We start from the raw sequence: 15,559 nt of genomic DNA, 5'->3' as shown, positions 1-15,559 counted from the left end.
AGCCTGTTCTATTCTGTTTCTGATGCTGAGGATTTCTGATAGTTTGAACAGAAATTTGTTTCTCACAATTTAAGATCCCAGGGCAACAAAACAACTGTGAGCCTACTGATTGGTTTAGTGAAACCATAGTGCTATTATTCTCTGAAATCTTTAGTAAAACCAAAACACAATTTTCAACGCAAAGTGTTTATTCAGTATGAAGAGAAAGTTGACTAGAAATACCTAACACGCAGATTCAGGTTAATTCACTGATCTCACAGCTGCTTTGTATATGGCTCTTTTTTAGTCTCTAATTGGTGCAAGTGTTAGGCTGACACCATAAACAATCTTCATTTATTTACTAAGCATCAACATCCAGACTTAACTCCTACACACAATGCATTTGTTCTGATAGTTGATATTATGCTTTAATTTAGATGCCTCCTCCCATAATATATATGATGTTGGACAGAGAATTGAAAATGCTACATTTAGAAAAATAATAAACTTCCCACACTAATTTACTTAACTCTTTCACAGAGTACGATTGCACCCTACCAAGGTATCTGAAACGTAACAACTCCATCAATTAAGCATGTATCATAGTGTGTGCGTAGATTCTGTGCTTAAATCTCTGGAATGGAATTTTAAAGTTTGACCTTCTGACTCAGAGGCAAGGCTGCTATCATTGAGCCAAGGCAGACACAACAATTACAAGGAGGTTGCATTGTCATGTGAGCTATACTCCAGGAATTCGGAATATAATATCAAGGGTTTTCTATACAATTCTTGAATCTTGGCACATTTACCTCGATCTTATTCAATAGTTTGTAGAAAATGGGAGGCCTGTTTTAAATGCAGCCATTAATTATGAACCCAAGTAATAACTCTAATGTAACATCACAAATATATAACATAGAACTGACAAGCAGTTGAACCTGATGACATCAGTTAAGTTAAAGGGTCTTTGTTATAGAAATTACAACACAGAAACAGTTTAAAATCAAACACCACCAGGTTATATTCCAAAAATATTTATTTGGAAATACAAGTTTGCAGAGCGCTGCTCGTTGTATTTCCAAGTAAACCTGTTGGACTATAACCTGGTCTTGTGTGAGTTTTGACTTTGTCCACCCCAGTCCAACATTGGCACCTCCACCTCAACATGGAAACAGGCATCTTTACCCAAATAGTTGTGCTAGCATTGAGTCCACATGAAAAGCAATCCCATTTGCCTGGTCTGATCTCCTATGCAGAATTCCTCTGCATTCTGCCCTATAGTGAATGTTGATAACCTCAGTTTCTGAGTCTAGTAATATTTCATGCCCTCACAATTCTCTGCACACTCTACATTGGTTTTAAGTAAGACTTTATTGAGATACACCACTATATCTTGATTTAACATCATCTTGTTACTGATCAAATTTAGCATCAGCTGTGAATGGAGCAGGCGGTAAATATCTGTGTGTGTATTTTCTATGCAACCCTTGAAACACCATCTACGCCACATGTGGCAGAGTCTGCAAGTTGCATGTAAAATTTATCAGCTACCTGATAATTTATTAAAAGTAAGCCATCCTCAATCTTGCCAGACTGCCTAAGATAAAGAAAATACATATTCTCAAACATTTATGTGTACACTACTTGGAGGCAGGGCCTTGGCTTATTATCTACTGATGCTTCAGTCTGAGCTGTTTACTTAGCCATTTTTGTCAGTGATAGTTTTCCATTACCTTTGCTTTTCAGGGGAACTGCCAGCAGACTGGTCCTTGGGCCAGCTATTCTGATACTAGAACTGCAAGCATGCAACTTTGAGGGTGATGAAGAGCCTTTGACCTGCTCTTTATCACCCTCAACCCTCCTTCCATCACTCTAGCAGTACCCTCTGTGATTCTTGAGCACCCCCACATCACACTTGATCAATCATCTTTCAGCCTGGCGTTGTAACCCATCATCCTAGATGTTCTCCCACATTGACTGAACAAACATCATCCTCAGCCTTTTCTCTCTCACGCTCACCTCTTCTTATTTACCCTTGAGTCTCCCAAGTTCATTGTTAACATATCCTCATTCACCCTTGATGCCTCTTCAATCAGGCTTGAATCTCTGTCAATAGACATTGATCTTCCCTATGTCCCTAATAACCTTTCTCAGGCCATTTTTGCTTAGAGAGCTGCAACTCTCCCTTCTACAGCCATCCCTGGTCCAACCTCCTTGGACAGCCATTATCTGAGCTCAAAGCATTAATGCAGCCACTTCACAATAAAAGAAATGCAGCTCTTATTCACTTTAAAGCTATCAGGAAGACTACCTCACGAGCTGCATACCAATTCTGACCAGTTGTGAATCTGAACATGAGTTTCTTACTTGCTGCTGACTTCATTGTTAAATACATGTTAATCTGGTGATCGTGTGTTTGAATGAGTATGAATGACATGGTAAGACATTAAAAATAGATTTCCACCATTTATCATCAGGGACCACAATCTGCCTTTATTCCACTGCTAGTTTGATTCCCAACATTTCTCCCACTGTCATGAAGCTGACATTTTGCCTCCTGCATAACTAAGTGCCATTCTTCCCCAATCTTCCCGTCCCCCACGCGATTATCTACTCCTGGGAACGTTACTACATCCCACCACATGTTTCAGGCCCTTATAATTTCTTGGTTTACATTAAAGGCAAAAGTTGAGTGAAAATCAAGAGGTGCTCCACATTACTTGTGCTGAAACTTTTTAACAGAATATAGTGTTGATGTATTCTGTGTAACAAAGCTGATAATAGAAAACAGGTGCACAGAAGAAATGTTGGCTGTCTTGCAAGTCATTTTATATTTCCATACTAATCTGAAAAATTGCAATTAATCATTTTTCTGATGTCTCTCAGCAAAAATGCAAGTGTTGTGGGCATTGTACCTAAATTTTGGTATCTGCAGATTCATGATTCTCCACTGTTATCAGAAAAATTCTAAAAAGCAGTCCATAATGTAGCTATGTCATGAGAACATACCAGATGGCTAAAGGCTTTTTAACCATTTTTAATATCCTAATTGGGTAACACCCTGGTGTTCTTTTGATGGAATCAAATTAATGAAACACAATAATTAAGGAATCCAAGCCTGTATTCACCTCAAATTGCAAAAGTTGCGTCCTTCATCCAAACCTTATTCACTTTCCAACAGCAGAGCAATTAATTTCACACTTCACCTGTAGGAAATTTACTATTAAAGATTAAGGTGATTAAATTTTTACAGAAGCTTTTCAAAGCAAAATACGTGTGACAAATCAGCAAACAGTGAAATTCCCAGCTGATCTTGGAGGAACGTGTGTGGAAGAGCTCACAGCACAGGAGCAGATAAGTGCAAGGTTTTTCAGTGTAACCTTGCTGTCTTTTTTAAATCATGGGTGCGTTCCTTTTGGTTATATGTTTTATTGAGATATGTCCCTTGATTAAAATTTCAAAATATAAAACATAGGCACTAAGTTAGCGTGGAGCAGTATTTTTTAAAGCAGTGTGCTATTTTCTGTAGATTGTTAAGGAGCAAAGATGGCCTTTAGTACAGTGATGTGCTCTCCCTGTCAGATGTGGGAGTTTCGGGAGAGTTTTCATGTTGCTGATGATTATGTTTGCAGGAAGTGCCTTTGGTTGTGAATCCTACCAGATCGCATGGATTGGTTGGAGCAGCAATTAGAAGCAATAAGGAATTAGGGGCTGTGATGGATGGCAGTTATAGGAAGGGAGAAAAGCTGCAGATACAGTCAAGTAAATAGGTTACCACCAGCATAAGTAGGAGAGAGAGGCAGGTAGTACAGGAGTCTCCTGTGGCTTTCCCCATCTCAAACAAGTATGCTGTTTTAGAAAATGTAGGGGGTGATGGACTCTCAGGGGAATGTAGCATGAACAGCCAAGTTTCTGGTACCAAGAATGGCTTTAATGTAACAAGGGGTATGTCAAGTTCTAAGCGATTGATTGTGATATGGGACTGTCTAGTCAGAGGCACAGACAGACGTTTCTGCAGCTGGCAGCAAGAAACCGGAATGGTGTGTTACATTCCTGGTGCCAGGATCAAGGATATCTCGGAGAGGGTGCAGAATGTTCTCAAAGAGGAGAGGGACCAGAAGGAGGTCATTGTAGACATTGGAACTAACAACATAGGAAGGGAAAAGGATGAGATTCTGAAGGGAGAATATAGAAAGTTAGTCAGGTATTTAAAAAGGAAGTCCTGGAGGTAGTCATATTTGGATTACACCTGGTGCTACGAGCTAGTGAGGGTAGAAGTAGGAGGATAGAGCAGATGAATGCATGGCTGAGGAGCTGACGTATGGGAGAAGGATTCACATTTTTGGATCATTGGAATCTCTTCTGGGGTAGAAGAGACCTGTACAAGAAGGACAGATAGCACCTGAATTGGAAGGGGACTAATATACTAGCAGGGAGATTTGCTAGAGCTACTTGGGAGGATTTAAGCTCATATGTGGAGGGGTGGGACCCAGGGAGATAGTGAGGGAAGAGATCAGTCTGAGACTGGTGGAGTTGGGAAAAGGAGCAAGTCAAACAGTCAAGGTAAGCAGGAACAAAGCAGAGAACAAGGTAAATTAAACTGCATTTATTTCCATTTAAGAGGCCTAACAGGGAAGGCAGATGGTTAGGAACAGGGCATGGGACTGGGATATCATAGCAATTACAGAGATGTGGCTCAGGGATGAACAGGACTGCCAGCTTAATGTTCCAGGGTACAAATGCAAGAGGAAGAATAGAAAGGAGGGCAAGAAAGGAGGGGAATTGGTGTTTTTGATAAGGAATAGCATTACAGCTGTATTCAGAGAGGATTTTCTTGGGAATATGTCCAGGGAAGTTATTTGGGTGGAACTGAGAAATGAGAAAGGAATGATCACCTTATTGGGATTGTCCGTCCAATAGTCAGTGGGAAATTGAGAAACAAATTTGCAAGAACATATTAGTTATCTGTAAGTATATTAAGATGGTTATGGTAGGGGATTTTAACTTTCCAGAAGTAGACTGGAACTGCCATAGTGTTAAGGGTTTAGATGGAGAAGAATTTCTTACGTGTACACAAGAAAATTTTCTGATTCAGTATGTGGATGTACCTACTAGACAATTTGCAAACTTGACCTACTCTTTGGAAGTAAGGCAGGGCAGATGACTGAGGTGTCAGTGGGGGAGCACTTTGGGGCCAGCGAACATAATTCTATTTATTTTAAAAAAGTGATGGAAAAAAATAGCCAGAATCTAAAAGTTAAAGTTCTAAATTGGAGAAAGGCTAATTTTGACGGTATTACACAAGAACTTTCAAAAGTTGATTAGGTGCAGATGTTTGCAGCTCAAGGGATGGTTGGAAAATAGGAAGCCTTCAAAAATGAGATAACGAGAGTCCAGAGACAGTATGTTCCTGTTAGGGTAAAAGGCAAGGCTGGTAGGTGTAGGGAATGCTGGATGATGAGAGAAATTGAGGTTTTGGTTAAGAAAAAGAAGGAAGCATATGTCAGGTGTAGACAGCAGAGATTGAGTGAATCCTTAGAAGAGTACAAAGAGTATACTTAAGAGGGAAATCAGGAGGGCAAAAAAGGGGACATAAGATAGTTTTGGCAAGTAAGGTTAAGGAGAATCCAAAGGGTTTTATAAATTAAGGACAAAAGGATAACTAGGGAGAGATTAGGACCTCTCAAAGATCAGCAAAGCAGCCTATGTGTGGAAGCACAGGAGATGGGGGGGGGGGGGTATTAAATGAGCATTTTGCATCAGTGTTTACTTTGGAAAAGGACATAGAAGAAGTAGAAATAGATCATAACATATTGAAAAATGTCCATATCACAGAGTTGGTGGTGCTGGGTGTATTAAAACATATAAAGGTGGATAAATCCACAGAAGCTGATCAGGTGTACCCTAGAATCCTGCGGGAAACTAAGGTAGTGATTGCTGGGCCCCTTGCTGAGATTTTTGGATCATCGATAGTCACAGGTGAGATGCCAAAACACTGGAGGTTGGCGAACGTGGTGCCACTATTTAGGAAAGGTGGTAAGAAAAAGCCAGGGAACTATAGACTGAAGAGTCTGACATCAGTGTTGGGCAAGCTGTTGGAGGGAATCCTGAGGGACAGGATTTATATGTATTTGGAAAGGTAAGGACTGATTAGGGATAGCCAACATGACCTTGTGCATGGGAAATCATGTCTCACTACTTTGATTGAGTTTTGTGAAGAAGTAACAAAGAGAATTGATGAAGGTAGAACAGTGTACGAAATCTATATGGACCTTCAGTAAGGGGTTCAACAAGTTTCCTCATGGTAGTCTGTTTAGCAAGGTTAGATCACATGGAATACAGCCATTTGGATACAGAACACTGGCTCAAAGATAGAAGACATGGGGTGGTTGTGGAGGGTTGCTTTTCAGACTGGAGGCCTGTGACCAGTGGAGTGCAACAAGGATCGGTGCTGGATCCACTACTTTTCATCATTTATATAAATGATTTGGATGTGAACATAGGAGGTTTAGTTAGTAAGTTTGCAGATGATACCAAAATTTTAGATGTAGTGGACAGTGAAGAAGGTTACCTCAGAGTACAACAGGATCTTGATCAGGTGGGCCAATGGGCCAATGGGCCAAGGAGTGGCAGATGGACTTTAATTTAGATAAATGTGAGGCGCTGCATTTTAGAAAGACAAATCAGAACAGGATTTATACACTTAATGGTAATGTTCTGGGGAATGTTGCTGAACAAAGAGACCTCAGTATGCAGGTCTGAAAGTGGAGTCACAGGTAGACAGAATAGTAAAGAAGGCATTTAGTATGATTTCCTTTATTGATCAGAGCACTGAGTATAGGGATTGGGAGGTCATTCTTGTGGCTGTATAGGACATTGGTTAGGCCACTTTTGGAATATTGTGTACAATTCTAGTCTCCCTCCTATAGGAAGGATATTGTGAAACTTGAAAGGGTTCAGAAAAGATTTACAAGGATGTTGCCAGGGTTGGAGGTTTTAAGCTATAAGGAGAGGCAGAATAGCCTGGGGTTATTTTCCCTGGAGCATTGGAGGCTGAGAGGTGACCTTATAGAGGTTTATAAAATCATGAGGGTCATGGATAGGGCAAATAGACAAAGTCTTTTCCCTTGGGGGGGAGGGAAAGAGTCCAGAACTAGAGGGCATAGGTTTAAGATGAGAGGGGAAAGATTTAAAAGGGATCTAAAGGGCAACTTTTTCATGTAGAGGGTAGTGTGTGTATGGAATGAGCTGTCAGAGGAAATGTAGGAGGCTGGTACAATTACAACATTTAAAAGGCATCTGGATAAGTAAATGAATAAGAAGAGTTGCGAGGGATATGGCCAAGTGCTGGCAAATGGGACTGGATTAACTTAGGGTATCTGGTTGGTATGGATGAATTGGACGGAAGGGTCTGTTTCTGTGCTGTACATCTCTATGACTCTAGGATAGTTATGCATTATCCATCTCAGTAATACTCTCACTCCATGTACTGCCTTTACTGTTTAACTTATTTTTCATATCTCACTGACTTTTTAAAGAAGTTGTATGAAATAGCCATTCTAGAGCATGCCTTGATATTTTTCTAAAAATTTCCAAGACTTTATTATACAAAGGTTTCAATTATATGACTTTAAAGAAATATAATGACTCTTGCTTGAATAGACTGTGCTGAATTTGTTAAAGTCTACTATTCATATTTTAAACCTTTCCTATTCTTTTCTGCAAGTAGAGTTCAGTGAAATGTAGTACCCCCAGTTGTGACACAGATTAGTGTACTCAACACTTCGTTATTTAAACAAACAAAAATCCAAAGGATTGTGGTTGGTAATGGGAGCGGTTCCAAAAAGAGAGAGAAAACAGTGAAAGTTGCTTTGTTTCTGAAGAATTAAAATTGGTCGACATATTGATCGATTCCTTTGTCCCTTTTTTTTGCTTAGGGAAAATCCATGAAAAGGTTTAAAATGTTTTTGAAATAGCAATTTTTGAGAAGATTTGTAGCTCAGTTTGATGTTTTATATGTAAGTTAGCTTGCTGAGCTTGAAGGTTGGTTTTCAGACATTTCGTCACCATACTAGGTAACATCATTAGTGAGAATCTCTGGTGAAGCACTGGTGGTATGTCCCGCCTCTCTATTTATAGGTTTTGGTTTCTTAAGGTTGGTGATGTCACTTCAGGTTCTTTTTTTTCAAGGGAAGGTAAATAGTGTCTAAATCAATGTGTTTATTGATGGAGTTCTGGTTAGAATGCCATGCCATGTATCCTGGTGCATTTTTTAAAACTGTAAAACACACTACATCAGACAGACTAGCAGGAAACTTGCCAACAGGATACATGAACTCTAACTAGCCACCAAAAGACATGACCAACTCTCACTAGTTTCTATACATACACACAAGGAAGGACACCACTTTGACTGGGACAACACTCACTTCCTAGGACAGGTGAAACAGACATGCATGAGAATTCTTAGAGGCATGGCATTCTAACCATAACTCCATCAATAAACACATCGACCTAGATCCCATCTACCTTTCCTTTAAAAAAAGAACCGGAAATGACATCACCCACCTTAAGAAACCAAAACCTATAAATAGAGAGGTGAGATTTACCACCAGCACTTCACCAGACACTCTCACTGACCATGTTACCTCGTCATGGTGGCAAAACATCTGAATACAAATCTTCAAGCTCAGCAAGCTAACTTATATACTTATATTGTGAAATATTTCAAATTGTGTTTGATGTAAATAGTTTGATTTGTTCTATTATATCTTCATTCCATTTGTGTAAAACTTCTGTTTTATTGTTAAACTAAATCTGCAGCATTGCCTTCTTATGTTTCAGCAAAAAATCACCATGTTAAATTAAAATGTATAGTCTTTCAAACTAGATTTCAGTATGAAATCTGTTTTATCCACTAGTAAGATCAACTAGAATCTTAACAACTGGTCAAGAAGAGGACAAAGTCAAGGATTACTTTCTGTGTTAGACTTCAAAAAAACACAATGTGCTGTACCTTAATACTAAATACTGCTGTACATGGTAATCATAGATATACCAGGCTCTGATTTATAGTTACATTCACTAAGAGATAAACTTCTTAGTATGTTCATGTCCATATTGTAATAAGGTCTGTTGCAGAGTTCCAGACTCTAGATTTCTATTGTGTGCTAACTCCATTCACATTGTGATTTTTATGCACCAAGGGCCCAATGACCTTACATGACAATTATCAATACATAAATCATGCACATGCACAATTAGTCCAATCATGTTGATGCTATCCTGAGGAAGGGTCATATTAGACTTAATGTCAGTTCTTTATATTTTAAAGACTTTATATTCACTGTATAAATGGGATGAATTTGGCACCAGTAGTAATCACAACAATATATTGCCTGTAATGTAGTAAACATCCCAACAGATTTTGTACAGAGCTATCCACTTTCACCCAGCAGCTTATGAGGAAATATTGGACACGATAACACAAAGTTTGATTTAAAAAGTCAGTTTTAAGGGAAATTTGGAAAAAAGAAAAATAAATGGCAAAGCAGAGTGTTTTGGAATGGATTTTCAGCATTTAAGCTCAGCCACCAGTTGTGGAATGAATAATATCAATGGTTTTTGCCAGCAGTGCAAGGAGCAAAGCCTAGTCTAAGAAATCAGCTGGGTGAATCTTGTAGAGTAAATAGGTCATTCAGGTCATGTGTAAGTCTAATCATTAAACATTCACTGTTGTGTCCAATTCCTAGAGCTCACTTCCTTACAGTACTCACTGTGTGTATCCCTACATCCCTGAGATAGCAGTGATTCAAGCAGGTGACTGACAACAACCTTCTCAAGGACAGTTATGGATGGACAGTGAGCATTGTACTTTTTTTTGGAGAACTCACGTCCCATGAACAATTAAAAAAAAATTCTTTAATTTCGAGGCTAAGTTCGTCAATGTAGTTTTGATCAGCTATTATATAAGTTTTGACTTTTACATAATGCTGCTAAAAATATATATAATAAAAGATCATTCCAAATAACCTACAGCAGTCTATGGCTTTGATGACATTAAAACTCACCCCCCTCCTCCTTGTCAAGCAGAAAGAGGGCAAAGAGAGGAATAAACACTTAAAAATACAATTTAAACATGCCCACTGCCATTTTAATTAATATATTTAAGTCAGACTCCTGCAGTGCAATTGGGAACCTGATTTAAATTTAACAGCTGCTGACTGCCTTTCCCTGGGTTTGGGCAGCTGGAAACAAAATGGAGATGAAAGCTGCCGGCTAGAAGAGGTAAGTGCTATTTTTATCACTCTCTCCTGATCTGAAGCCTGCGATCCCTTTCTAGTTACCAGAGACTGTGTTGAATGATACTTGGTTGCATTGTCCTCTCACAGTTTTTGCATCCAGCAGCCAGCTTGCCGTTTTATCTGGCTGCTGGGTGAATATGGAAGGGGAAAAAAAATAAATGGAGACCTGCCGGAAAACTTAGCAGAACCTTGACATCCAAGACCTTGTCAGATTTCCCCCTAGCACTCTATCACACTCGTCCCACCTCTATGGAAATATTGAGGTCCAGTTGTTTCTTCCAATTTTTAAAATCTATATGTACTGCTGTTATTTAAATGATAATGAAGCTCAGAAATCAACTAAGCAGGCATTTATGCTATGTTTTTTGCTGCTGAACAAAGCCTGTAAATGTAGACTTCATTTTCAGCAGGAATTAGGTAAATAATAATATTGAAAATGTGCATAATATAGCTTATTCTCATCAGAAGATTTAATAGTACATTTTCAGTACAATTGAACTCTTTTCTGTAATGTGGGACACTGCATTTTGTCCAACTCTAGGTCTTAGCAGTGGCATCACTAGATTGTGTTCAAATTCATTCTGCCTCTGCAAAATCAAGCAATATAACAAGGCCAGCATTTCGCTCTCTTGTGACTAAGGCAGAGGCACTTTCTATGGACAGCGACAAATCTGCAGTATCTTCCCTCAAGTGAATTAGACTGTTTGGGGGAAGGGCAATTCTTTCCACCCTGACATGCAAGCTCATGTGTTTACCAGCAGGTGGCGTTAGTCATGATCAGAACTGCAAAGCTTGGCTGAATGTTTTCACTTTCAAAAGGGAATTGTAGGATCCTCATTATCACTATTGATGGAGTTCAGTATTCTTTTAAAGACAGAAGCTTCTTGCTCTGAATGACACAAAGCTTAACCACAAAGCTTAATTTTGCTTTTACAACAACACTATTATAAATTTTAAAAGACACAAAGGGTCCAGCAGTTCAGTTAACGATGAAGTTTCCGTAGCATCAGTGAGATTAAGCTCAAGCTATTGGGCTGACAGAAGATAAGTGGAATATTTTTCTCCAAACATAGTACTTAAGTGTCAAACATCTTCTGTCTAAAATTAGGGTATATTTTGTCATATGACTATTTAGGGATATCCTCAATTTGAACCTAGCATTTTAACTTAAAAATTGAATGTACTTAAGCAAATAGTTTCAGTTTCTTTGTTCAGTTTGCTCACTGAAAATGAATGCTTTTTCTGCATCTTTGAAGAGACTGACAACTACATATATTGATACAAAGTAGGAAGCTCAGAAAAATACAGTTAGGTTGATATCTTTAAAATGTTCTTCATTAAAATAGAGCATTTTCTTAGTTTGGCTTCAAATTTTCCATTTTCATATGTATTTAGGGGAAATATAACAGTATGTTGTGACAAAAAGCATTGTTAAGGTGACAGTTAGCCTGTTGGATATTTATGAAAAAGTAATCTTGTGTCACTACATCACACATTCCTCAGCCTCTTCTTGAAAAGCAGGACAGCCAACAACTTCAGAAATTCAGCAGGTATTTACATTCAGTTAGGCTCTTAACTTAACAGGCCTCATTCCTAATGAAGGGCTCCTGCCCAAAACATTGATTTCCCTGCTCCTCGGATGCTGCCTGACCTGCTGTGGTTTTCCAGCACTACTCTAATTTTGACTCTAATCTCCAGCATCTGCAGTACCCACTTTCGCATAATTGATTTTAACCTTACTGCGAATCCTCTTCCAAGGATGTCTACCTTGAAGAAGTTCTCCTCCTCTCTCTGCAGGCCTCATTTCTGCTGAAGGGCTTTTGTCCAAAACAGCAATTTCCCTGCTCCTGACCTGCTGTGCTTTTCCAACACTATCCTAATCGTGACTCTTAACTAATCTGTCAAGTTAAAATTAGAACCTGCTGAGTATTTAAGTATGATTCATTTCTTTAAGTAAAGTTTAAACTTGATGTTTGTATGCCTGTCTAATGCGGTGCAGTTATGATAAACCAGGGAAATCTCAGAGACTTACAGCACAGAAAGAATCCCTTTGACCCATCTGCATGTGCTCTACCTTTGAAATGGGAATTATGTTTGATCCTACAGACCCCCCTTTTGTTAGTCACCTTCGAAATTTCTTATCAATGAATCATTACAGTGGGGAAGCAGGCCATTTGGCTCATCAAGTCCACAACAACCCTCCAAAGAGCATACCACCCAGACCCACATCCCTACCCAATCCCTCTAACCCTGCATTTTCCATTGCTAATCCACTTAGTCTGTACATCCTTGAGCATCAGCATGAGCAATCCATCTAACCTGCACATCTTTGGACTGTGGGAGGAAACTGGAGCATCTGGAAAAAAAACCCACGCAGGCATAGAGAGAACGTGCAAACTATACTCAGTCACCTGAGAGTGGAATTGAACCTGGGTCTCTGGCACTGTGAGGCAGCCACGCTAACCACTGAGCCACCATCCCACACTTATCATCAAGTACCAGACCAGTGCCCTTTTAAAATTAATATAAAATCCACTTCCACCACCTTTTGCAGTTGGAAATGAACCAGTCTGAGTGAAAATATTTCTCTTCATCATTCCTTAAGATTTTTGATATAAGATTATATTAAATCTTTAACCTTGACAGAGAGAATAGTCTTTTTTCTATATTCATCTACTTGAAAACCTCTATTAGGTCATCTCTTCTCCCTCTTTGTTCCAAACAGAACTTTTCTAAACTCTCCAATATTTTTGTTCTGAAAAAACACTGCTTTATTTGTTTCAATGAAAGGCTTAACGTTATATTTTTAACTGATTTCAGTAATTGTATATAGAACTTAAAAGGAAGATTCTAGGAAAAAGCCGATGGTTCCCCCAAGCAGTATTAATAGAGTTTGGTTGTCAGGCAGATAATTAAGATATAACAGGAATGAGCACCACTCTCTGGGCATGTCTAACAACGACCTCCCACGTCTGAGGATGTGGAGTGGTGAGAAGCATGGGTGGGTGAAGAGGGAGGAGTTGGGAGAGAGGCGGGGCAAGTGTGGGGTGGATGTTCTGGGGTATTCTGGGGTATTTCTGGGGCAATCTTTACATCTCCACAGACCTCGAACCTCTCCACCCCACACCCCTCCACATGGTTGATCCCAAAGCAGGACTTTACCAGTTGAAAAAATTGTTTCCTTTTCATCAATGCTGTGAGCCACTGACCATGTCTGCTTTGTCTGTTCTTGTGGAAGCCAATCTACTCAATTTCAGTGTGCATAGTAACCTTCATAAATTCACTGGGGTTGACTGAGGCAATGGAGCAAGAACTCCATATGTGATGGTCCCACCCAAACTTCTACCCCCTTGCTGTTAATTGCCTTGCAAACAGTAGGTAGAGGTTTTAGCCGTTAAAGGGAAAGTTCATTCCAACAAAACAGGAACATGGTCAAACGAAATCAACATTGTTTTCAGTGGAGCTGCCACCTTTCAGAATTAAGGGATGCAAGAAAGAACCTTAAAGTGTCTCTGGTTCAAAATATCAGCGTTGTGTTATCACCTACTTTCTCTGTATTGCTACAAATACAACGTTGCAATTTCAAAACTGCCTGGGAGACTTCAGACTGCTCCATGTCACTAGCAATAAGGAAATTTCTTTCAAATCACTATGAATTATTGAGGAGTTGGATCCCAAAATTTTGCCTGGTTAAAGGGCAGGAATACCTGCTGAGCATGCTCAGTCAGCACTGCAGCTTTTTTTTCTGTTCAATGTAGTACAATGCCAGCAATTGTAATGCTGTTAACAGCGGTCACATCCTTCTGCCAGTAGTTTTAATAGATGTAGTTGCCTTGGAAACAGCCATCTGCTCATTCCCTATTGGAATGCAATTGTTCCTCCAGTGCTGGGGTCGGCAAGAAGCAGGACATCGCGTGCAGAGGAAATATCTAAGATGCAGTGTGCTAATAAGAGGTAAGTGCTTGATTGGTGGAGGAGTTGAATGGAATTTATTGGAATCCAGCAATGCTTGCCAGGCAGGGCAGCTAGTCCTGCTTTCATAAGGTCAGTACTGTTAACAAATATAGGGAATTCTACATTAACCTCGCATGCTTTTATTGATTTTTATTGTTGTGTTGTGTGGCTTGTTTGAAGGGAAATTAAAAACATTTGCCATAGCAAGCCAGTTTTTGAAACTTAGAAGGTTGGTAGTTATCTGTTTTTAAACGTGTATTGCTTCCAGAGGAGGGAGACATGGAGGATTTGTGGTGTTAAAACCATTACTGGTGCCCTTTAGCATTAGATTAAAGGTTATATGAAACAACACTACAAGCCCTTCAGAACTGTATTGAAAGACAGAATCAGTGAAGTTCACACTCATATGGAGCATTGACTTTGTTCATATGTTGGAAATCTGTTTTAACTTCCAAGTGTAATGTTAATGGCTGAGATGTTTGCTGATGCTTGGTGTTAATATCTGCTGCTAGTGCAGAAATGGTTCGTGAAGACATGCGTATTTTGCTTATCATCTCTTCTTGTTTCTTGATTATTTCTACCAATTGTTATGAAGCTGTTCAGCCATTACCTGACTTTAGAGGTTTAGCACTGACTGTTTTTAGTGCAGGAAGGTCCCAGTGTGAATTAGGTATCGCTGCGATATGTACATTTTACACGTACTGATGGTGTCAGCCTTTTAAAACATTCATTACAACATCAGCAACTAAATGTTGTTTATGGTTAAGTAGAGGAGTAGTAAGTAGCCAGAGAAAAACTTTAAAATTATCAGACAAATTGGAATCTGTGGAGATTTGTTAATTATTGTTTTGGAGGATTTGGTAAAATGTGGTCTTCATGTAAAATGTATTTAAATGAAAATAATCTTTCCAGAAATATCCTTGAATCATTGTGTTCTTCAAGGTGAAGGGTGTCAGCTATTCACATATAGATTATGTATCAACCTTTTTTCCTTAGAATCTGCATTAAACTCTTACCGTTAAGATTCAACATTGATTTAATCAAGTAAATCTTCATCTATTCTAAAATATGCCATATTCTAACTGCAGAACTACATCATTCTGGCTAGATTGCAATGCAAGAGTGTTACCCAAATTGTTTGTTCAATTCCTGCACTGACTGAGGTTCCCATGAAGGATTCTCTTTCTCAAGCTCTCCCCTCTCTAGTGATTGTAATGAGGTCAGCCAGGTGGACCTCATAGAGTATGAATCCTCTGATTGAGGCTATTAACCTTGTCCAATCAGGGAGCCCTGGCTGACAGATATAAACAAGAGTGTCAGCC

General features: G+C 39.2%; 1 protein-coding gene across 8 annotated transcripts in view; it reads left to right on the top strand.

Annotated features, from left to right (window-relative positions):
- The window catches only part of LOC140458159 (FYVE, RhoGEF and PH domain-containing protein 4-like), a 257,059-nt gene that overhangs the window by 114,387 nt on the left and 127,113 nt on the right, over nucleotides 1–15,559 (top strand). Inside the window, exon 1 of one of the 8 annotated variants that reach the window (XM_072552333.1) lies at nucleotides 10,203–10,266. The exons of 3 other annotated variants lie outside the window; for them this stretch is intronic. Coding sequence is in view for 1 of the 5 variants with exons in the window: in XM_072552325.1 (XP_072408426.1) it covers nucleotides 14,150–14,237 (88 nt within the window). In the remaining 4 variants the exon portion in view is untranslated. 4 more of the 8 variants (XM_072552325.1, XM_072552328.1, XM_072552332.1 and 1 more) reach the window with 4 other exon arrangements.

The sequence above is a fragment of the Chiloscyllium punctatum genome, chromosome 32 (assembly GCF_047496795.1).
Source record: "Chiloscyllium punctatum isolate Juve2018m chromosome 32, sChiPun1.3, whole genome shotgun sequence".
Classification (NCBI taxonomy): domain Eukaryota; kingdom Metazoa; phylum Chordata; class Chondrichthyes; order Orectolobiformes; family Hemiscylliidae; genus Chiloscyllium; species Chiloscyllium punctatum.
This window is presented reverse-complemented; position numbering and strand designations above follow the sequence as displayed.